The sequence below is a fragment of the Anguilla anguilla genome, chromosome 4, assembly GCF_013347855.1.
Source record: "Anguilla anguilla isolate fAngAng1 chromosome 4, fAngAng1.pri, whole genome shotgun sequence".
Taxonomy (NCBI): Eukaryota; Metazoa; Chordata; class Actinopteri; order Anguilliformes; family Anguillidae; genus Anguilla; species Anguilla anguilla.
Window position 1 is genome coordinate 56,449,595 of NC_049204.1, and position 23,401 is coordinate 56,472,995.

Sequence of the window (23,401 nt, forward strand, 5' to 3'; positions counted from 1 at the left end):
TCGTTTGGGCTTTTCGCACAGGGTCAGCGAAGGTCACGCGGGAGAGGAGAGGGCCGGGTACGTGGTCGCCGGGTAACGGCAGGAGCGCACGCGCTCGGTGCAGACGGACCCGCGGGTATCGGGATACGCGCTGTTTTGTACACACCAAGGGCGAAGTGTCGGGTTTCAGGGCGAGGGGGGGTGGGACAGTTTCACACGGCAGCCGATAAGGATCTCTCTGAGCGCGAACGGGGTCAGCGCACTGCGCACCGCTGTGAGCTGAGCGCGGTGTTCAGGGCTCACGTGATTGGCCCGTGGGAGGACTTTTCCAATCACGCCCCCGCCCCCCCCCCCCCCTTCCCTGTTCGGAACGCTTCCCATCCGGTGACAGAGGCAGAGCCGACGCAATATAAAATCCGCGCCGAACAAAAGGAATTTAACGGTGCGGTCTAATTAGCCAGCTCATTAAGGGCCTGCTAATGAAGCCGTTCCCAGGGTACGGGAGCAAAGGATGGAAAATTCGCTAAAGACCGGCTAATCGCATTTGCCCGAGTCCTGAGGGTTCGCCCGCTTTCGCTCAGGAGCGCTGGAATGAGAGGGAAGAGGATAACGATTCCACACCTCCATTTTGCTCCTTTTCTCATGGGGAACCTGGCACATGAACTAACCGCCATGTGACGGCCGTGACAGTGACTGTACACACAGCACCGCTGAACCGGGGGGGGGGGGGGTTTCTCTTAATTCCCAGACTGTTCAGATAAAACCACCTCCGACACAACTAAAAATATCACGGGACTTACTCCAAGTTAGGATTTTCTGCAATTTTCCCACACAGCAAATTTACCACCCGCTTCAATACACCTGAAAAACTGAGGAACTCACTCGAAGGAAGGATTTTCTGAAATCTCCCAGACTGTAAATATAAAACCCCTCCAAAATCTACACAAATATACAGGAACTTACTTAAGGCTCTAACATTGCCCGGTCTCAGATAAATTTAGCCACTTAGAGCAGTAACCACTACATCGAGATTTATTCAGAAAGGTTCTTCTATGAACAAATGACCTTCAAAAAGTCTTTGCACTGTTTACCCAAAACACTCACCCAGCGTGGTGGAATGCTTCCTGCAGAAATTATATTAGTTATAGTATAGCCCTATTTTGGGGGTGGGAGTAACTCTTTTAAGTACAGAAATGTAAAATAGGTCTCCGCTTGGTGTATTAAAAAGCTAAGGTAAGTTTTCATAAGTAAGTAAATACTAGAAATGATCCACATCTAGCACTAAAGATATATATGACACATTCTTATAAGTGAAGAGACATACAGTGGGATTTGATGAAAGCTCATTGGGTAGTTGCATCGTGCCAACAGCATTGTTTCAGCAAGGCAGTGCTTTAGGGAGTCAAGCTTTTACAACGTGCAGGGGACGCACTGCTGTGCAAGGAGGCGCGTCTCCATGGAAGCAGGGCACCTCCCACAAGAGCAGGAGTCATTTTTTTCCCCAACCGTTTTCTGTCATGACAGCATTTATGTACTGTGGATTTACATTTGCAACTTTTAAACTGCGCAAAAAACATAGCCTAGCTAAAAATAAATAAGTAAAACAAATCTGAAATTGTGTCTGCTGGTTACACACTCAGGGCTCTGCCTATGAAGAAACCAATAAGCTAACCACATAAAGCGGCCTGCAACCAAAGTTCAAGGGTAGATCTTACGTATACAGTGTTTGCCAAGTAATCAGCAGAGTGCAATAGTGTGTTGAGAACAAGCAGTGTGAAGAAAATGAACTTCAAACTTCTGAAAGTGGCAAGTCCTGAAATAATCCCCCTTAAACGTTGGTTATAATTACCCACTACATGTACGTCAGTGCTCAAGGGCGAGAAGATTACCAGGGAAGATCGTTCAGACGTTTGCGGCTCCCCCAGGATCACCATGACCAACGAAGCATTTGGCAAGGAAGGAAGCACGCACGCACGCACGCACGCACGCACGCACGCACGCACGCACGCACGCACGCACGCACGCACGCACGCACGCACGCACGCACGCACGCACGCACGCACACACACACACAATCTGTGTCTCATCATATAGTATAGCAACTCAATGTCGATTCACCAGAATTGGCAAATGCCGAGATAACAGTAAATAAATAAATAAATAAATAAAAAGGATGAGCATGAATGAACATTGGTCATTGTACTGCACTTCAATCTCTCCCTCTGACTCATTCGCTTCCTCAGAGTCCGCGGAAACCACAGAGAATGATCACAAATGCACAAAATATTCCATGTCCTTTTTAAAATCTCGCTCAGGATGGAAAACATCCACCGTCGGCCTGCGCTGGAGAGCAGCGCATGCGGGGGCTGTCCTCTGCCCGGCCCCCTGGCGAGGACACCCACAGCAGGGCCGTGCCCAGAGGGCTGTCTGGCGCCCCCGTCCAGAGAGCGTTAAGATTCAGCCCGTGTGTGCGTGTCGAGGCGCGTCCAGGCCAGGGGACGCGTTTGAGGAGACCGCCAAACAGGAAGAGCGCGGCAGCTGTGCTCTCCGCGACGGCGGGAGGGGGCCTTAAAGAAGCACAAAGCACAAATCCACCCTTACGCCATCACTCCCCAACTCAGAGCAAATAACCAGCGCGACGCGCCAAGCAAAAATGTTTACATTCACACAAAATACACTTACAGAACATACGCTTACACAAACGTGTATGGTGTGAATACTATAATATGAAATGCCCATTATCGATTTTTCTATACTATCATACCAGTGTATGGGGTGAGAAAGGCACAGCCCGTAGGCCAGCTGATATTCAAACCCTGATACAAATCCCCCCATGTGGAGGCCCTATCCCTGGCTGTGACACTTTCAGTGCTGTGATCCCGTCTCCATCGGTAACCCTCTCTGCTTTTTTGACAGCCTGCCCACTCTCCTGTTAATACATGCAATCATTCATATAGTAGGCTATGTGCTGTGCTGTATGTTTTTTTGTTGTTACATATCAGGCTCCATAGTGTCCTGCGAATTATATGCCCTGTTTAGGTAGTCATTAATGTGAGAACGATTTCAAAATACCACTTTCAGAATCCTGGCATCTACTGCTAGAGAAGAATATGGGGAAGAAAACCACAGGTGGATGCATAGCATACAGATTACTCTCTTCAGTTACAGGTAAGCATGACTTCCTGTCCTTTTCATGAACAAAATGGCGTTATTCGACCCGACAGCATACAAATTACGATTGTTACTTAGCAGACGATTTTAGCCAAAGCGACTTAGAGAAGTGCAACTGGCACAGTAAGGAAACGCCACTAGAGCTAGAAACAGGCAAGGGAAGTCATGCAAACGCCACCATGAAAGTGCATGCCCCAAGACCAGTGAGAAAAAGGGAAAGGACCGCTTCTTTTATTATGAAACGGAAGCACATCTTATTCTGAAGATGTGTTTATAGACGTTCACAAACAGACGGTGAATCCAGCTTCCGGACTGTCTGGGGGCGGTCGCTCCCCCACGCGGTCAGAGAAGAGGCGGGGCAGCGAGGAGCGGCCGCCGATTGGCTGAAGAGAAGGGACAGCCAGCGGGAGAGAGGACGCTGAACAGAGGGGTCCGGCTGAACGCATTCGAGCACAATGCTTTAAAACAAAGTCATGTATTTCAAACGCATAAATCAGGCCGCATGAAGGAAACAGTCATTTCCTTCCCCAAAATGATTCAACATGAGGCACGTGGAATGCTGAAGGACAACGCAGACTGTGGTTATGAGGAATAGGCCTATGACTTATTGTACAAAGAGGCCTACTGTGCTACAGTCAATCTGCAGAAAATAACCATTTGTGTTCACTGCATGGGTGCTAATGCTGACAAAATCTCTTAACTAAATGTCTTTGTACTACACATTTGCAGGCACCACAATACATGCATGTTATGGTACCATGGAAGTGGGAAGGGATCCGGTGGTCTACAGCCAGAACCAGCCACCAGAATTTATTTAACAAGACTTCAGGATCGGAGTTAACCGAACTGCATTAATGGAGGCCAGTTCCTGCTGCAGTTCCATTTCTTCCTTTAATAAATTATCAGAAACCAAATACAATCTAAGAGTGTATAGGTTTCATGAGAAGCACTGGACTTTCCAATATGATTGTAAAAAATGGCACCCCACTTGAATCCACACTCGATCCATCTAGTCCCAGGTCAACGTATTATAAATTTTATCATAAATTTTTAAGTACAGGCATCATTTGGGCCTACACATTTCACACGTGTAATAGGCTCCTCTCTGCTGGGAAGAAATCAAGCCATTTAACGAAATATGGAATTGCAAACAAACTGTGAAAGGAAACCCATGTAAAGCTTAACTGTGAGGCGAGGTGGTCACTGTCTGACACCATTTCCCAAATAATGCTAATTTTCCAATCCAGCGGAGAGAGGTGCAGGACGCACCTTTCTCCGGCAGTACACGAGTGTATTTTACACGAGGTGACCTTTGTACTTACATACAGTGTACTGTAGGTCAACAGCTTGTGTTACAAGTACAGAAATGCACTATTTATAGGAGCTGAAATAGTTAAAACCACACATCATTTGCACCCTAATAAACACAATTTACAGTCAAATTCACAAACAAGTGACAAATTTGTTAACACACAGAAATACATCAACAGGCCCATGCTTTACAAATTAATCAGACATGACATCAGCATAATAATATTTATTTTGAACAAGAAAAGCCTGTACAGAATTATCACCACCCTATGTGATAAAGCCCATTGGAAAGCAGGCCGAATTTACTCCTTAGTGAGGCGAGATTCATTAGATGTTGAAACCGTCCAAGTTGAAAGGCTGAAAAAAAAAAAAACGGCCTCTATACTAGACTTTTCAAGTGAGTCACGGCTGTTGCCCCTTTACTACTATGAGACATGCTGGTGGAGCTTTTCCTCCCAGGGAAAAAACAAAGGTGCGGTCCCGGTCGGCCTTCTATATCACTCATAGCTGTAATTGAAACCGAACTGTCAGGAAGCCAGAAACAGTCAACGTGCGGCTTCAAACAGAGCAGGAGAGAACAGAAACAAATCTCACTGGTGTGAGATTCATTTTAAGCCACATAAAATATTATTTGGACTGAAAAACTACGAGAGGTTTCCCTTTCCTAAAACACTCTCAGAATAGACACTGCCCTATGTGGGGGTTATTAAATGCTACTTCAATTAAAGTTGGGCACAGATTTTGACACAGCTTCTTCATTTCAGAGTGACTCCAGATTTAATGTGTGCACTCACACTGGAGTCGATCTGACTGATCCCGAAGTTCACAGAAACGCAAGGTCAGACAAAACTCCACAGCTCCACAGCTTTTGACAGAGACAATCCGACAACAGGTAAAACAGGTTCTGTCAGATCAGATTAAATCACTTTACACAATATGCAAAAACCAGCGTGCTCTACTTCTCCCTGAACTTCTGACATTACGAGCCGCAGTGACAAATAAAAGCCACAGAGCCCACCGAAAATAAAACTAAAAATAAAACCGCCCAGCGAAACCTCAGGTTTAATGTCACTCAGCTATGGCAAAATACCCTTAGCAGAATGAGGAACAAAAAGCACACTATTTATCATCTCCGCAGAGAGGCGGCGTATAAACAAACTACACAACAGAAGAAACGGGGGGCCGGGAGTCCACAACAAATGCAGGGGCTTTTCTAGCTCAGAGTTTCCCTCTTTGTTTGGCGTTCGCGATCCGCTTCCCTTTTCTTGTTGATCGTTTCACCACGCTCCCTTTGTTCTGGGTAATTTGCATGACTCCAGCCATGTTTCCCCTCGCTGTTTCTGTGGCCCCCGGGGGGGGACGAGCCGGCGGCCCACTCCAGCAAGCACGTCCAGCGCGGAGCAACAAGGCCCGGGTGCTAAACACGTCCCTCGGCGCGGATGACTCTTATCGGCCTCTCCCCAACTCGTACAGACACCCACAGGCAAGTCCAGAGCGTTCCCCATCTGCAGCACAGGAACTTTCAGCATGCAGAGATTTCATGCAAACTAGGACCAGTGTTTGTGTGCAGGATACTGAAGAAGACAAAAAAGCCCTTGTCACATGGTTGAGGGACCCATCCTGAGACTGCATTCTGGTTATTTAATTTCCTCTTCTGCATCCTCATGTGAACTCTGAGATTCAACGTGAAGTTGATTATCCAATGCTCTTAAATTCACAAAGGGATACCTTTTTCCTGCAAGGAGGTTTCATCGATCATGAGGTTGTCATCTGACACAAGTATTATTTACTCTTCGATAAGCCTGTGCGTTCTCACAAACCTGCTGAAGTAACCCGACGGAGTGTGGACTTGTTGAGGTCGCGTGAGGTGTCTGTCTCACGGTCAACGGTGACACCAGTTCAATTCACAGCCCAGACCCAAGAAGTTGGCAGGCTGTGGCAGCCAGTCGCAGGTATGAATGTACGGATGTGTTCTGATCATGTCTCAGGTAACCGGGCCATGAATGGAAGCACTCAGCACATAGCACACGGCCCGACTGCCTCACCTTCACCCTGCGCTAAGCAAAATGCCCCAAACAGGCCCAGACCCAAGGCACACTGATCAGAAGATACCAACCTGATGACTGACAGACAAGGCAAATAGCATGGTTGACTAGGCAAATACCATGGTAGTGATTTGAAGAGCCTCTGCTTTTAGAATTGCAGTACATGTTTAAATGTACAAAGCATGCCGAAACGTATGTGAGAAAGTGTTGGAAAACGCAAACAAGGGAAAAACTGCAAAGAATAGTATTTTAGGCTATGACAGCGGTGTTTGATGATAACAGCACCATTTTTACACTCCACTAAAACCGTGTGTTCCATAAAAATCAATAGAGCAAATCCGTTGTAAATTATCCAGATCAGATCGGATATAACATTTCTGATAACACAGGCATACTCTTTAAGCAAATCAGTGGTGTGAAAACATTTTTCTAAACTACAGTGATAAGTATTAAAGACAGGGACATATGACTTAAGACTTATTAAAATATAAACATGCGTTAAAACTGCTCCAATCACATTCTCCTGAAATATGTTCAAGTAAACAGTACATAATCCTAATTCAAAGAATCGTGAATTCCTTTGAACCACGACTGATTCGTGTCCTCAGTGTGCCACAGGTTTCTGTGTGGACACTGTCACACACCGCTAGTGCACTGTGAAAACAGAGGCTGTGCAATACTGTGAATGCCAATTCCTGTCAGGCATACACCTGTGAATCACATTACGCAGCCAAAGATGTCCTTTTAATCTGAAAAAACAGAAACCGCCCCTTGAAGTGTACAGCAACACCAACTTTTGGCCTGTCTCTGCCCACTTCACAATTTAAAAAAAGGAACAAGGAAAATCTAAAAAGTATTTAAGCCAATCTAAAGAGAAAAAACACTGTCCAGACTGTCACAACTCGACAACAAACCGTAGGCAGCTTGAAATGAGCAGGGTAATTTGTGCAGTTGTATGAGAAGGGTTGAATATGTAATACTTACCCATCAATCAATGAAGAAGGGCAGAGATGTGGTTTTAAATTTTGTGGGTGCACTAAAATCACACTGGCATCGACTGCATAGAGTTTGTGTCTCTGGTTATGAGGTGTGCTTATGGTACCACCAGCCATTTTGGGCCCCATAAAAAGATATCAGATTGGGCCCACCACCATAGAATGAAGTTAGAGGCTACATGATCCTTTTGTGACTCCCCCAGCTTTGGGCCCCTATAATAATTACCACCTTCATGCCCACTCATGGCAGCACTGTTTGAAAGCATCTAAAAATTGTGAGTTGAACTGAATCAGGGGTGACGTCTTTTTTGCCGAATTGATCTTAGGACAGGATTTCACAAGTAGTGAAGGGAGTGGCAACTGCCAATGGAAAAAATGACCATTCAATAAGATAATCTTCCTGCAGGCCATTTCCGGTTGAACTACAGCAAGATGCAGCAAAGAAGACCATAGAAGAGTAAAGATACGATGGAGAAGACATAACCATCAAGTTCCAAACACACTAGACCCAAAATTCCCTTTTCACATTAACAGTTGAAAGACAACTTAAAATAACATTTCAACCAACTGCCAATATAAAGGCAACAACTACAATAAAATAGTCCACTGACCGATCGGAACAGAAAATGAGTATGTAGCCAATCCTTTTCCTTATTTTTATCATCTTGAAAGGATATCTTGTGAACAGTAGCCTACTGACACCAGTGAATATCATGAGCTTAACTAATCACAAACAGTAGTGGAAAAAAGAGTGAGAATTTCTATTAAATTCAAGATGGCATGAAAAACATGCATACTTCTATGGAAGCAATACAATACTATCTATGAAAACCATTTGGAGAGGATGTGGCCATTCTTGCATGTTATTACAGAAAGAGGCTTGAGGCATGCACGCATGCATGCACACTGAGAACTGGACAGATTATCCAACAGATCTGGAGATAGATGGTCAATCAGACTAATCCCACCATCCAACATGACTAATCCCACCACCCATATATCTGAGCTCACCACTGAGACTGCCACTCATCCACTGACCATATGCAGTTCCTCCTCAAACATGTACTCTCCAATCAGAACAGAGAAACCTGCTCCTGGAGCTATGATGACTGGCGAATGACAGCATGAGGAGAAATTCAAATGTAAAATTTTCGAACTGAATTTTTTTTAATGATCTTGAAATGGCAGTATAACATGTTTATGTTGAAAACTTATTTAATAATGAAAACTTATTTAAACCACCTAGCATTCTGTCTTTTAGGTTAGAAAAAGAAAAGCAAGAATGATATGCTGTGTGCCTTCCAGGTCTCCTGGCAATAACAGAGGCACATTATGTCCTCCCCTACCCCCTCCTGCACCACAGATTCAAACAGACACCGCACTCGTCTCAACAGTCAGGGGTTCAAACTGCTTTAAATAGCGCTCAAGAGTGCAGATTAGTTTCATGAACGCGTCTGGATTTCCTGTTACTTCACAAGAGTGAATAAATATTCATCAATGTGCATGAGGCCTGCATATTTTGACTTCATCATATAGCCTAATTTAATACCATTTTCCTCATCACTGCTTAATGTTTTTTTTTTCCAAGGAGCCATTTCTGTTATTCCAGTGCATACTGGCCTAATATCGTCCAAATTTTATTTCAAACAATATGCCCCCAACATGATAAATTGACACACTTAAATAAAAATATATTGTGGCATTTTCCACCACAAAAAGAACACTATTTGCTGGAAACCTTCTCTAGTTTATAAGCATCAATTATGCATTTAAAATTCGACAGGCAGTACTTGAGATCAAGCAATAATTGAGCCCAGCTTGCCTCACAAGACTGGGTAAGATTTTCTGAAAAGGATTCTTCATGAGCAAAGAAAACCGAACAGAATGTTAATTGGCCACTGATTTGGAAATGAGAACTTAAACAAGCACATTTTTTATGTAACCAGATTGATTTTCCTGGAATGCGCTACAATAATAATGGCGTGGGGACCTCGGAGTTGCGACATACTTTATATTTTGAACAAATGACGTTCGAAGAAAACAAGTCATTCGAAATGGTTTTGATGCATTGTAATAACTCGAATGTGGAATGCAGCAATTACGATCTAAATTACAGTAAAGCCAAACCATGTGTTCCAAAACACGTATGGATGCACCCAGCAATCTAAGTGATACTGCTACAAATCTCACTGTAACGTGCGTATCACCGTATTGTTACCATAGTATCTAGATTAGAAAGCATAGCCTACGCCATCTCTTAGAAGAAATCCTGGGGCCGCTTTACAGAACTGCTACACGTGTTAATACATTTGAAATACACCAGATTCCCAATCGAAACTGGATCTTTTCCACGCCGGTGTAAGACAGGAACGTGTCGAAGCTGAAAACGAGCTACTAGAATTATGGGCAACACCCCTTTAATGGGAATACATGCCGACTGTTCATTGTCTCATATTTTGACGAAATAGCACAATTCTGAAGACAAGACAATATCGTTTTACAATCATACGTCTACTAATCAAATCGTGCGTGGAATTACAGCATTATTCACACTTCATCTATACAAAGGACATAGATAGCTAGTAAAATTCGTAGTAGACCAGCCTATATTTGATGCCCTGAAACACCATCTAGAGCCAAATAGTGCTTGATACTGGTAGGATCTGACAATGGAAGGTAGGCTAGCACATCCTTCAGAAGAGTCCCTTCATGTGTCGACAATCGTATTTTAAACATGCAATACCATGGGAATTTAAAGTGGGTGTTTGCTTTTCTCAAGTCGTAATCGCATTGTTTCATGACATTATACTACACTTGCGCAACTGACTCACCTAACCGACACGGCTAGCAAAGTGGTAACAACAATAACGAAATGGCTTGATAGCTCCTTCTCTGAAACCATCTAAACCAGGACCATCAATAGATTGTAGAAAATGCAGTAAAGTCTAAACACGAGTGATGGCTTGCACCCCATTAGCAAAATATGTTCGTTAGAAAATTATCTCTAACTAAATCAAAATACAAAGCTAGGCTACTGTCGCCACCCCTTCTACACGAAACTGGGTGTGAATGGCCCTTCGGACGGCGCATGATTTTTTAGAAGAAAATTAACTTGGAAACCACGTAGAACTAACATCCATTAGAGTCATCAAAAATATCTTCTGTGTAAATGAAAAAACACGAAAGAGACCGGAGCTGTAACGCGTGCAAAAACCATTTTCCTCAAGCCGCCCATTGTTTATCGTTTCTAAGGTAAAGGTGCTCGTATTGTCACCATTCCATTAGCCAGCAAATGCAGCGCTGAAACACCTTCGCTGAAATTATTATCGTGCTTTTAACACCTCGAAGAGCAGGCAAACACCTGGAAGAAAACAACCGTCTCGTGCTTACCCAAAGCTCCGTTCCCCAACTCATTGCTAATTGCCGCTCTCGTGACAAAACTCCACGAATGTCAGCGTATCCTCCGTTCGAAACTCTCTCAGGCTTCGTTTCCCACCGCCGTCTGCCGTCGTGTCCCTTCCTTGGCGCTGTTGAACTCCAGTTCAATGGGGCTGTCTGTCTCATTCGACGCTCGCAGTGGAAGTTGGGAATTTGGAGGACACAGAGAAACGGGAGGTTCAGGTTCTTAGAAGGAAATTGGGAGTTCAAATCAAACCTCATAAGACATTTTTGTTGACACTTATAAGAGATGACTCCTTGTCAGGAAAAAATACAGAACTATATTTTCCTTTGTTTTACCAAGCACTTTTAATTTACCTACTCGAAGCTATTTTATTATCAAATGTGATCATTGAATAAAAACACAAGGAAATACGTTCGCATTTAATAGTTATAGGCTAGTTTATATATAAGCCAGAAATATTTTGGAAAAACTGAACGTCCAGTTACTTATTTAGCCTATTTATTTTTACTTTAAGATAACTTGTTTTGCTAAGTAGCAGTTGTGTTATTGTGTTGAACACTTTTTGTTTATCTACAAAAATAACAAAAGGAAATCAACAACCTGTTTTTAAAGATATACAGAACAGTTGGCTTGTGGAGGGCAGTAAAAAATAAATAAATAAATAAAAACCTTCTCTACCTCCCCTCATATGTTACAATCCTTTGCCACAAAGGATTGCCTTTTGCTGGGGTGCTATGGCCTGACCATTGCACTCTCATTAATTGCCACCTGAGGTGTTGGTGATTTACAAATCTAGGCCTTTTCTTTGTCTACGAATTGGAAGTTGCTATGGATAAAACCGTCAGTCTTTCTGACAGTTTTACAGAGACATTGTCAGAAAGACGCTTTCCCTATACATCAGCTCAGTTCCAAAGTGTGATGCTGGAAGAAACTTTGGGGGAAATGTATTGCATTTATGGAGGGGTTTTCCACCTTTGTCTGATTAATGTGGAGAAGGAGAGGTTAACTCTTTTTAAGGTATGAGGGCTCACACTGGCTAATCAATTAGTCTTTAAGATCAATGTTCAATTTGAGTCAGGAGCAGGATCTGTGATTTTATTTATATAAATGTGTTAAGCATATGTCTTGCTTTATAGATGTTTCTTTAGCTTTGTAATTGAATGTCATCAATACAAATGGATGAAGTACACCATGCACCATCCTTAAGACTGCAGGCTATGAAGGATAAAATTCCCATGTTATATTGTGCTATATTGTGCTATTTTGCAAACAATTACATAAAAAGAGGTACGTTTTTTTTAATAAAATGAAAGGCAGAGGTTAATCATTAGTCTCCTATTTAGGTTGTTGAACAAGCATATTATTAATTTAATAATCATTAACATAATGGAGGTTTGGCTCATTATCATTTGCTTTGCCTTTAGATTCTTCATTATCTTCCAGATGATTAGTTTTACTGGCCAGGCATCCACACTTTCACCGGTTAGGAGTCTATTGATTCACCTCAATTTGATCAGTTAAAAATAATTAATCTCTTTTCATGCAGTTTTTGCAATATTGCACAATACGCATAATATGAACAGAGGCATTTTATTCTTCATGGCATGCATAGCTATTTCTGATATAATGATGTGTAAGGGGTAAATATCCTTCTAAACAAAAAAGCAGCTAATTAAGAAAAATGAACATCTTATCGAAATTATTTGATTGCAATTGCGGTTGGAATGAAAACCGTCCCTAGGACCAAGTTTGGGAATCACTGGAATACACACATGCACACACACATGCACCCACATGCACGCGCATACACGCACACACACACACACACACACACACACACACACACCTCAGAACAGGGTGTAAGAGATCATTTCTTGAGATCTATGGCATACTGTCATAGAGTTTGTAAATCAATTCAGCTACATAACACATCACTGTGTATTTCTAGAATTCAGATAATCAAACCATGAGAATATTTCCAAGGAAACCATTTGTACCTGCTATATTGAATATATTTTTGCATGTCATTCAAACCCACAAAATAATTAATGAGTGTGAAGACTATTATCATTTATTTTTCTTTCAGAATAATGGAAAATTAAATTTACAACATGGTGCTGTCAAGCTGAGACATGACTGGTGTGACTTTCTGCCTCAAAATGAATAATAATAATAATAATAATAATAATAATAATAATAATAATAATAATAATAATAACATCCAAAAGAAGGCAGGTAAATATTTCCGAGGACAGTAAACATCAGAGTAGGCCTAAACATTAGAACAAATGAATAGAATACCTGATTTTATAATTGGTCAATGGCCCCATCTAGCGGTAATGCAAAGTACACAAAGTTTTTGAACACGGCCGGTCAATTAACACACATGACTACGACTATTGGATGGAGAGGATGTTTTCCAAAACGTGCATCAGCGGATAGGCGTAGCTTGAGTAGATTCTGTCAAACACTGTCATAGGCAGGCAGACAGCTGATGAACAGAAGGGCACAAACAGACTATGCATTCAAAAGCTGCTGTATAAAAAATACACAATAAAAGGATCTACAAAGAAATACAAATCGCAGCCTTCTCACTTTGGATAGCCCTGATCTAGATAAACTTCAGTGCAGTTGCACTCTACAATTTTAGATTTGTAATTCGGTATTAAAGGTATTTTGATACACTTTGGTTTCACCATGTTGAAATTACAGACTTTTTATTTAAAATAAATGTCCAATATTCAGTTCCCAGGAATCGGTCAGACCAATTTATGCTTTCATTTACTGTTCTGTGTGTACTATAGGGCAAATAATTACAATTGAAAGAGGTTCCATTTTTTATTTATTCAGTTACAAACTGGCAGGTGAAATCAGCTGGGTCACATTTGCTGTGAGTGTGGAAACCTGAAACAATCTGTGTAAAATGAATGGAGTTATTGACAGCAAATGGCAACAAGCCAAACCTGCATTGTATTAAAGTATGTTTTACCATACAATTATGTTTGAACTTTTCGCACACAATTTCAACTAAATTAATTGATCAAGAGATTGGCTTTGACAAAAACCAGCATACAGTGAGTCCCCAGGAACAGGGTTGAGAAACACTGGTCTAGGGGAGGCAGATGGATGCTACTTTTTTCAAATTTCACTAAACAAAGATCACTAAAATGTATATTGTTTACAATTAAACAACAGGATAAAAGCTCACAGTCCAATCATATGCATAGTGTAATATTAACAAAAAGAAAGGATAAAAATACATTCAACACAAGGGCTAGGGGATTGGGTTTAAATTAGAGTTTTTTTTTAAATTATTTTTTTATTTTTTATTTTTTTAACAAATGCAGAGTTTTCCTGGCTTTACTATTGTTGCAATATTTAAAAGTTTCCAAATATGTCATTAGTGCCTCTAAAAATAATATGTGTTTTTTGGTCAGAGAATTCGCTGGTGTGTATGTGATACAGATTGGACGCTCCTGGCCCCTTGGTCAGTAATATAGGCTACAGCCACTATGGTTAGAATGATGTTTGGCAATCGTACTCAACACTTTTTTGGGGATTTTTACATTGAAATTAGGAAAATGCTATATCCATAAAATGAAATTCTTGAACAAGAAACCCAGATTTTGTATCTTTCTTAATGATTTTGGAAGTTACGTCACCTCTATATTATTTTTTAACTGCTGTAACCTGTGTAAAACATCTGCTGTAGGATTGATGAATGAGTTCTAAGATTTGTTTTATATGGCCTTCCTCAGGTATTTTATATTCCCTTTTTTCATTTTCTAGTTACTCCTCTGACATGATTATTTACGTTTTGTATTACATTTTTATTATGTTATTTACGTTGTGTTATTGTATGAGAAATAAAGTCACCCCACTCCAAAAAAAAAAAAAGACATCTAACATCCGGGTCACGTTGAACACTCTTCCAATCACAGACAGCCGTGAGCAGGAAGCAAGCACTTTTTTCGGAGGACGGGGCCGAAAAATAGCTGCCGCCGAATGAACAATAGTTCGCTCCCCAAAAAGCAATGTACAGTCGTGCAAGGTAAGAATTAGCTAATATACGACAATTAAAAATGTTTCTTATTAAAACAGTTACGTTATGGTGTCTGTTTGCATTTAGGAACGGAGTGTTTAAATTCAAATGAAATTACCCTTAGAGTTGCTTCAGTTCAGCAAGTTGAACAGCAGGTTAAAGACAAGATATGACAGTCTGAGTTGTACGTACACAGCACGACAGCGTGAGTCAGTTGTATCGAAAATGTAAGCGATTTCTAACGCGACCGTTAGTTACAACGTGAATTATTTCGCCAACTGAATAATGTAGATATTTACCTATGATAGTATTTGTTGTGTTATAGCCTACTCAGCACAGATATCAATCAGTCATGTCCTTGACGTTGTTTGCAGGAGTTTGAGAACTACATCAAGATTACTTTCTGCGCATATTTCCTCTCAACCGCAACAATGGGTCACTGACCTACACCTGCGAACAAATAAAAACCGGTGCATGGAGTTTTGCACACATACATGGATGTCATCAGTCAACCGGTGGCGACCTTTGGCCCAGATAACGCGCGGACGGATCCAGCAGCTGGCACCCACACGTTTCATGAGCACCGGTGTACGGAGAAGGCGGTTGCCAAGTGCCTTTCCAGTTTTAGATGAAAAACTTCTACCCTTTCACAGACATGTATACGAGTCAAATTTACGGAACAGCATAGCTTGTCATCACAGGTGAGTTTAACTGCTTCTGTGAGTCGCTGTGCACGAGAGAGTCTGTCAAGTGATTGTAATGTAATGCTTGTCGACGCAGATAAAGTTCGAACCAAGAGCTGCACAGGAGTTGTTCTGCAGCAGCCACATCTGTATTGATTGAAGGCAACTTCAGGAGGTCACGTGGGGATAAAGTAAATCACAGCCAGCCATCATCTGCATCAGACTTGTCAGGAATCCAAAATCAAAGCCAAACTGCCTTTCTTGTCTGTACCACAATAATAACCTGCAATCAAAATACAGCTGGCTCACTTCCTGTTCCAAATAGAACTCTACTACCCTTTTAATGGGTGTTGAGATACTAAGTAATTGTTTGCAGGACCTACCTGAGACACTACATTCAGACCTATTTGCTTGTTTAATGGAATTAAATTGGAATATTGGCAATATATATTTTTTTTAATTAAGAGATTTTCTAATAACAAATGGATTAAAGTGAATTTTACTTTTTCTTTCATTTAAATCTCAGACTGTATCTAAAATTAAATACTATTCAGTAGGGTTATGGGTCCTAGGTTTGCCCACTTGTGATCACACTGAACCAAATGCACAGCGTTGTGATTGGTTTATTGAAATAATCATAAATCTTATGACCCTGCTGATGTCTTTCCAACATGAACATTGGACGTGTATTTAAATTCCTAGTGCAGTTCTAGGAAAGTTCTAGGAAAGTACTGGTGTATGCTATGGTGATTGGTGTATAAAGTGTTCAAGTAGATAATCAGGTGATAATGTAGTGGCTTGCACAGTGTCGTAGAATATTAGGCAGGTATTGGCATGATTGCTTGCACTGTACTGCAGAACATAATGCAGGGGCAGTGTGGTGGCCTACACTGTTTAGCAGAATATGATCCCATTGGCAGGATGGCAGCTCGTCCTGTACCATAGAAGGTATCGCAGGTGGTGGAATGGCGATTTCGCACTGTAATGCAGAACGTAACGCAGGCCTGTCCCAGGTACGTGGAGTGCGCAGAGCTGGTGCAGAAGGGCGGCGGGGACAGGGCGATCGAGCGGCACACCCAGAGGAACAGGAAGCTGCTGGTGAGGGAGAGGCTGCGGCTGCTGCTGGACGAGGAGGACTTCCTGGAGCTGTCTGCTTTCGCCGGACTGGGCCTGCCGTACGGGGACATCCCCTCGGCCGGCTGCCTCACAGGTGCTTTGACGCAGTTCGTCTGCTTTGCGGACGGCGACGCACCGCGGTGTGTACACGTGTGTTCTGTGACTGTAGGTGTGCCCTTCGCTTGTCGTCCCTTGCAGCCTTTGGACTTAAAAAGGGGGAAGTGCCTTGAATGAAAGAATTAAACATTGCATTTATGTAGCACTTTTCCAAACGCTCTTTACAGTGATGAGTGGGTACTCACCTCACCAACCACCAATGTGTAGCACCCACCTGGGTGATGCATGGCAGCCAGTTTGCACCAGAACCCTCACCACACGTTAGCTAAGGTTAGCCTTCCCTTGTTAGGCATTTATGGAACTCATAGTTAAGGAAAGTCCTGTAATGTTTAATCAGAGGAGAGAAGCTTCTGTGACAATTACCACTGGTGCTACTCATTTTCCTTCAGTTTCTTTGTAAAGTGTCTTTGTGAAAGTTCGCAATAAAATGCGTTATAAAAAATTAATCAAATCAAATTGAATTGCTTCTGCTGCTGCTCTTGATATGTAGTATTATTGTGATTACATGTGTGTTGATATAACTTTAACTTTCAGTATGTATGTGTGCACATTGACTGGTTAGTGAATAGGTATTACAGTTTTAGAAATGCAGGTGAATAAAATGGAAATGAAATATAGCATTCATCAGACTGTAGTCTCTTCCCTGGAACAGTGAAATTGCTGCAGTGATAATGATTAACCTTGTGCTAAGTGACAGCACGGTATGTTATAGGACCAGCAATCCATCCTTTGTTATGTACACCTGGACGTTCTGATATGGGTTTGAATCTCACTCAAAATATGGTGTTCCTGTCTGTCTGCCTAGTATAAATATATTTCATGACATGAGGAGGGTACCGGTATTGGCTGCCTCGGTGATATTGATATTAATATCGACTAGACCTATTTCTTGTCCTTCAGTTCCATTTTCATTCTTTCTCTGGCAGGCGTAGGTAAAATCAATGGCCTGTGGTGTGTGTTCATTGCCAACGATGCCACTGTGAAGGGTGGCACCGCGTACCCCATTACCGTTAAGAAGCAGCTCAGAGCCCAGGAAGTGGCTATTCAGAACCGCCTTCCCTGTGTTTATTTGGTGGACAGTGGGGGAGCATTCCTGCCTCTTCAGGTAAGCAAAATGGAAGAAAAAAATATCAATGCCTTTAAAAGGCCTCCGACCTCATGTAATATTGGTAAATGTGGGTCTGTTTATTCCTTCCTTTGACAGTCGGAAATCTTCCCCGATAAGAATCAAGGAGGCCGAACTTTCTACAATGAAGCCGTAATGTCTGCAATGAAGATTCCGCAGGTATGGTTGGGGTGAGAAGGGAAAAATCCCCCCTTGTCTTGTAATAGAGAGGCAATCCCGTCAGTTAAACGCTTCACGCTTGAACCAATTATAAGGATCTTTATTTCTGCAGGACAGAGTCAACACCATGCTCAGTCCATATTGGGTAGAAGATAACTAGCAATGTTCAATAGGACAGAATAGTCTGTTCTATATAACTTGTAAAATAAAATGCAATAATAATATGTATAAAACGTGTCAACCCCTCAGTGTGCTTGGAAAAGGCATTATTCAGTCTGGCTCTTCATCACCTTGCATGTTTGCTCAAGAGCTAAAATGGAAAATTGTAGGTTTAGTGCTGTTCTTCATTGTCTTTGATGACAGATTCCTTTGTGTCCTGTAGGTGGCAGTAGTGTGTGGGTCATGTACTGCGGGAGGCGCCTACATCCCCACCATGGCTGAGGAGGCTGTGATGGTGCATAGGATAGGGAACATATTCCTAGGCGGGCCCCCCCTGGTGAAAGCGGCCACCGGGGAGGAGGTGTCTCCAGAGGACCTGGGAGGAGCCAGATTGCATGCAGAGTGAGTGAGAGAAGAGTCCTGCCCTCCACATGCACGCACTCACACACACACACATTTATTTATTTATTTATTTATTCGCACTGTCATTTTAGATTTGTAATGAACTCACGTGAGCTCACCAGTGCTCTCTTTCGTCCTGATGATCTTCCAGTTGATTATGGTGAGCCTAAGGTGTGGCCTATGTCTCTGACTGTTTTTTCATATTTCTCAGCATTTCACATAATGGCTTGACTGTCATTGGTACAACTCTGGTTCGTATGCTGACAAACACCAATAACAGTCCCAAGGCAATGAAAAGCCTAGTATTAAGACTAGATAATGAAAGTTCTCTAATACCTTCAGTAAAGAAGCAGTTTAACACACCTGACTAATCAGAAACCTGTGAAGCCAATTGTCCCAAACATTATGGTGTCCTGAAATGGGGGGATATGCATAAAAAGTACTATTATGTCTACATAGCGAAATGTATGTATATACGCAGTATGTATGTATGGAAAATTGAATGGCAGGAATGGGCAAAGTTGTAGCTATACTGCGCAAAATACAGGAAGGAAGTTTTGGTCTAGTGTCCTCTGGCTCATCTGGTACTGTAAAGGAATTAAAATTAGTTTCCATTGGCTTGAGAGGCTGGGGGCCTTGTTTGCTAGACCAACGCCCGGACATTGCGATCTTGTACACCGCTGCCATCCCTGATCAGATGTGTCTGTAACTGATGTGCTGTTGCAGAGTGAGTGGCTGTGTGGACTACTTTGCTGCTTTGGAAGGGGAGGCGTATGAGTACACCCGAAACATCATCTCCACCCTCAATTTTGAGTTGCCCGAGGACGAGGGCCCGACCGCGGAGGAGCCCCTGCACCCCGCGGAGGAGCTGAAGGGCCTTGCCCCTCGGGACTACAACCACAGCCTGGACGTCAAACTGGTGAGCCCAATGTTGATAATGGAGCCCCTTCTGATACTGCAACACAACAGCACACCGTGACAACTTACCAGCATTAGTTACAATCTATTCTGTCCGTCGTGTTTAGGTTTTGAGTCGTCTGACAGATGGCAGCAGGTTTCAGGAATTCAAAGCGCGCTACGGCACTACGCTTGTGACCGGTTTCGCCAAAATTGAGGGGTGAGTTGCTTCTTTTGTTTGCTACCTCAATTTCGGTATCACTTTATGATGCTCAGAATGTCAATAAACTAATGATCCCATTTATCATACTGGAATTCTGTAGGATGAACATGGTACCTTTCTTTCACTAGAAGGTCAGTCAGTCTTGGGTATCATTCCAGAATATTGGGCTATGATCTGGTGACTGAGAATGACAAAGCGTTTTGTTCATTAAGTGTACCAGGGAGGTTGAGTACAGTGTTTCTGTGAGTATAAAGTTTATTTTCCCCCTTCAGTACGTGGAAAAGTTGAGTAGGATTTTGTTCTTATGAACACATTTCCCTAAGCCACATTTTTTTGTTAAACACTCCTTGCAAGTCCATCTTGCCTCACATGTTAATGCATGCTTTTGCCACCTCATTTTCCCCCTTTTGTAACCCCATAGAAGCTTATTGATTGCTTGTTCTTTTTAAAATCCAGCCCCCCCCCCCCACCACCACCACCAAACAAAGGTCCAGGAGATTACATGGTTAACCCACGTAATTTGGTTAATCAGATTATCATGCTACTGTCACCTGACCAATCATACCTTGCATTACTTGGTCATGAAGCAAGACCCAGCTTACTATAATGAGCAAGCTTTCTTCCGAATGAAAGCTGTGGTTTTACAACGAACATTTTTAAACATTTTAAAACATTTATGCCTTTTGAAGAAATATGTTATGAAAAGAAATGTATGTTTGGATGTACTTCACTCTTTCTGATCAATAATATGAGTAATATACACACAGCGATAAAAGATTAAAACAAGAAAAACAAGAAAAAGAAAACAGTCTTCGAGTGCTTTCCCCCCCCCTCACCAACAAAGAGCTTGTGTGCGACCAACCGGTTGCCATGGCAGTGGAATGTTTGGATGTGGAGATTTTATTGTGCCTCATGTCAGGTGATGAGATGAGAAGAATTGCTGGGGACTTTGAGATGGCACGGACTATGGGAACCGTCCCTCCGTCTTGTGTCAGAGTTCCTCCGTCCTCTAGCCGGCTTGGTGTTGCGCAGCAGAACAGCGCATGTAATGCCACAGCAGAAACCCTAAGCAGATTAGATTTTAACTTGTTTTTGAGTGCGCGTTGAATGCCTCCTCTTGTTTTAACAGCCATCTGGTCGGCATCGTGGCCAACAATGGAGAGCTGCTGTATGAGGCGGCTCTGAAGGGCTGCCACTTTGTGCAGTTGTGCGACCAGCGAGACATCCCCTTAATTTTCCTGCAGAACACCGCCCCTTGTCCGGCACCTACACCGTCTCTGTTCAAGGTACAGCACCATCAATGCAACTCCCAGTGCACTCGCTGTGTTATTGCAGGACACTGGAGTGCAGCTAATCGAGTAGAACAGTGGCATTTCTGCTGTACACTGACGTCTACGTGCACACTTTAGTGTAGAACTTTGGTAGTATGTTCAGACCCTTAATGTGTTTGGTGTCCTCATTACAAATAGTTTGCCTCCACATAGGACAACAAAGCCATTGAACTCAGGGCCTTAGCCATTCTCGAACTGTGTCATAGGTCAGTGTACTATTTTAACATTCAAACAGCTCGTTCCCTGGGTGTCCTCAACAAACATCTTGCCAGACAAACTCGGTTATCAGAACTAGTCACTTGAGTTTGACTGACACTGATCTTTCTGACACTTGTGGGGAAGTATAATTTTTGTGCAATACTGCAAGTCACCCACCCAATTGTGTACTTCCATTTGCTTCAGGCAGAATGCAATACCAACAGACTGAAGGCCCAGGGGTCCATGATGTCTGCTGTGGCGTGTGCCTCCACACCAAAGATTACTGTGGTCATTGGAGGTTGCCATGGTGCTGAAAGTTACGCTATGGTATGCAAAATGATGGAAAGTGCTATATTTAGAGTTCTATTATATTCTTTTTGCAAATGTATTTTCCTCACCATATTAACGTCATTGGTTGGCCCACTGAGGGAATGATGCAGCTTCTTTATATTCCTGTTTTTAAATTCTGTGTTTGTTTTTTCTTTCTTTTTTAAAGTGCGGGAGGTCGTTTGACCCCAACTTTCTGTTCTTATGGCCCAATGCCAGAGTGTCTCTGCTGGCTCCTGGGCATTCAGGAGATCTGGCACAGGAGGACAAGGTCGACACGCACTTCCACAACAAGTGAGTGTGGGTTGCAGATTTGGCGTAAATGTTGTTTATTTGGAGAAAATAATCAATAGCAGGGCATTGCTGAGGTTCTTGGAGCTTTTGAACCAGTCAAACCAGTCAGTGCATTGCTGTCATTTTTCCTTTCAGGTTGGAAAAAGAAAGCTCTGCATTCTTTGCCACTGCAAGACTGTGGGATGATGGGGTCATCCTGCCTGAAGACACAAGGAAGGTAGTGAAGTAGATTGATTTGTTCTCAATTTCATTGTAGCTTTAAAAATGGAGGGAAGAGAATTCACAGCTGTGGAATTTCCTACCTATGCTATCAGCTGAACAGAAGTGTCTGTTGAGGTTTTAGATTGTGTAATATAAATAATCTCAGATAGTACATTTTCTGTGTAGCTTTGTGGCCTCTGACTACTGCCCAGACGTTACTTATTGTGGGTGTCATGTCCTTGAACAGAATTTGAGTGAAGAGTTGCTAATAGAACGTGTTTCCTGTACATGTTTAAGACACAAGGGACTGGTCAGGTAGATTAGACCATTCTGTGTCCATTCACCTTGACCTTTTATTCTCTCTTTCAGGTGTTGGGCAATTGCTTGAAGATCATCAAACAACAAGAGTACCAGCTTTCCACAGAAAAACGAAGGTCCCCGTTACTTCGAATCTAATACTGCATTGGAAGTGCCTTTTCCTACTAGGGCCTTTTTTGAGGAGACTATTTACAAATGTCAACAAAACAGCTACTACTGATTTAATTTTAGCCATGATTAGCATTTTTATAGCATTTGTTCCAGTCTTTGGAACTATGACTGTAAGTGGGTGCTATAGACAAATGAGACCAATAATAACCTTTTGTACACCACTAGCATGTTTGGTATTAAAAGAAAGATGTAAACCAGGAAAACACCTAATTCCTGCCTTTGGGCCTGTTTTGCTGCCAGTGGTCCAAAGGCTCTTGTTAAGATCAGTGGTATAGTGAATTCCACCATGCACCAGGACATTTTAGTCAAAAACCTATTTGATGGACTTTCCAATGAGTCAGAGACTCGAAACGTACTAAAAGGCAACGCAGAAATGGTTCTGTGAAAACAGAATCAATGTTTATAAATCTCTATGTCTCTGGATAAAACTGTGGTCTGAATTGAAGAGGGCAGTCCATAACTGCAAACTAAAGGATTTCAAAGATCTTGAAATGTTTTGCATGGAGGAATGGGTAAAGATGCCTCCATATCTGTCCTCCAGCCTTATCAAGCATTACAGGAAAAGGCTTTGTGCTGTTATCCTTGCCAGGGTAGTCTGCACCAAGTATTAAACGGGGGTGCACATATTTTTGTAAATAAATTAATAATTTGAAAAATATGTTATTTTGGTTGATTCAATTGTGTCATTAATAAAGTACAATATTTTCCACATGGGAAAATTACAATATGTCTC

The 23,401-nt window shown here is 42.3% G+C and overlaps 2 protein-coding genes across 3 annotated transcripts in view; one reads left to right on the top strand and one right to left on the bottom strand.

Moving 5' to 3' along the window:
• fnbp1l (formin binding protein 1-like) overlaps positions 1-11,095 on the bottom strand; it is a 48,267-nt gene extending 37,172 nt beyond the window's left edge. The window contains exon 1 of one of the 2 annotated variants that reach the window (XM_035413719.1): positions 10,892-11,095. In XM_035413719.1, coding sequence (XP_035269610.1) covers positions 10,892-11,065 — 174 coding nt within the window. In that variant the 5' untranslated portion in view covers positions 11,066-11,095. The remainder of the gene's footprint in view (positions 1-10,891) is intronic. The other variant, XM_035413720.1, reaches the window with a different exon arrangement.
• Positions 11,096-14,848: 3,753 nt separating this feature from the next.
• Positions 14,849-23,393, top strand: si:ch211-198n5.11 (methylcrotonoyl-coenzyme A carboxylase 2). Its single transcript, XM_035412028.1, has 13 exons — positions 14,849-14,955; positions 15,321-15,647; positions 16,643-16,839; positions 17,789-17,967; positions 18,067-18,147; positions 18,530-18,708; positions 19,435-19,627; positions 19,734-19,825; positions 20,958-21,114; positions 21,562-21,684; positions 21,854-21,978; positions 22,114-22,195; positions 22,549-23,393. Exons 1-13 carry the CDS (start codon positions 14,939-14,941, stop codon positions 22,633-22,635), a joined length of 1,839 nt encoding a protein of 612 aa, XP_035267919.1. The 5' UTR covers positions 14,849-14,938; the 3' UTR covers positions 22,636-23,393.
• The last annotated feature ends 8 nt before the right edge of the window (positions 23,394-23,401 follow it).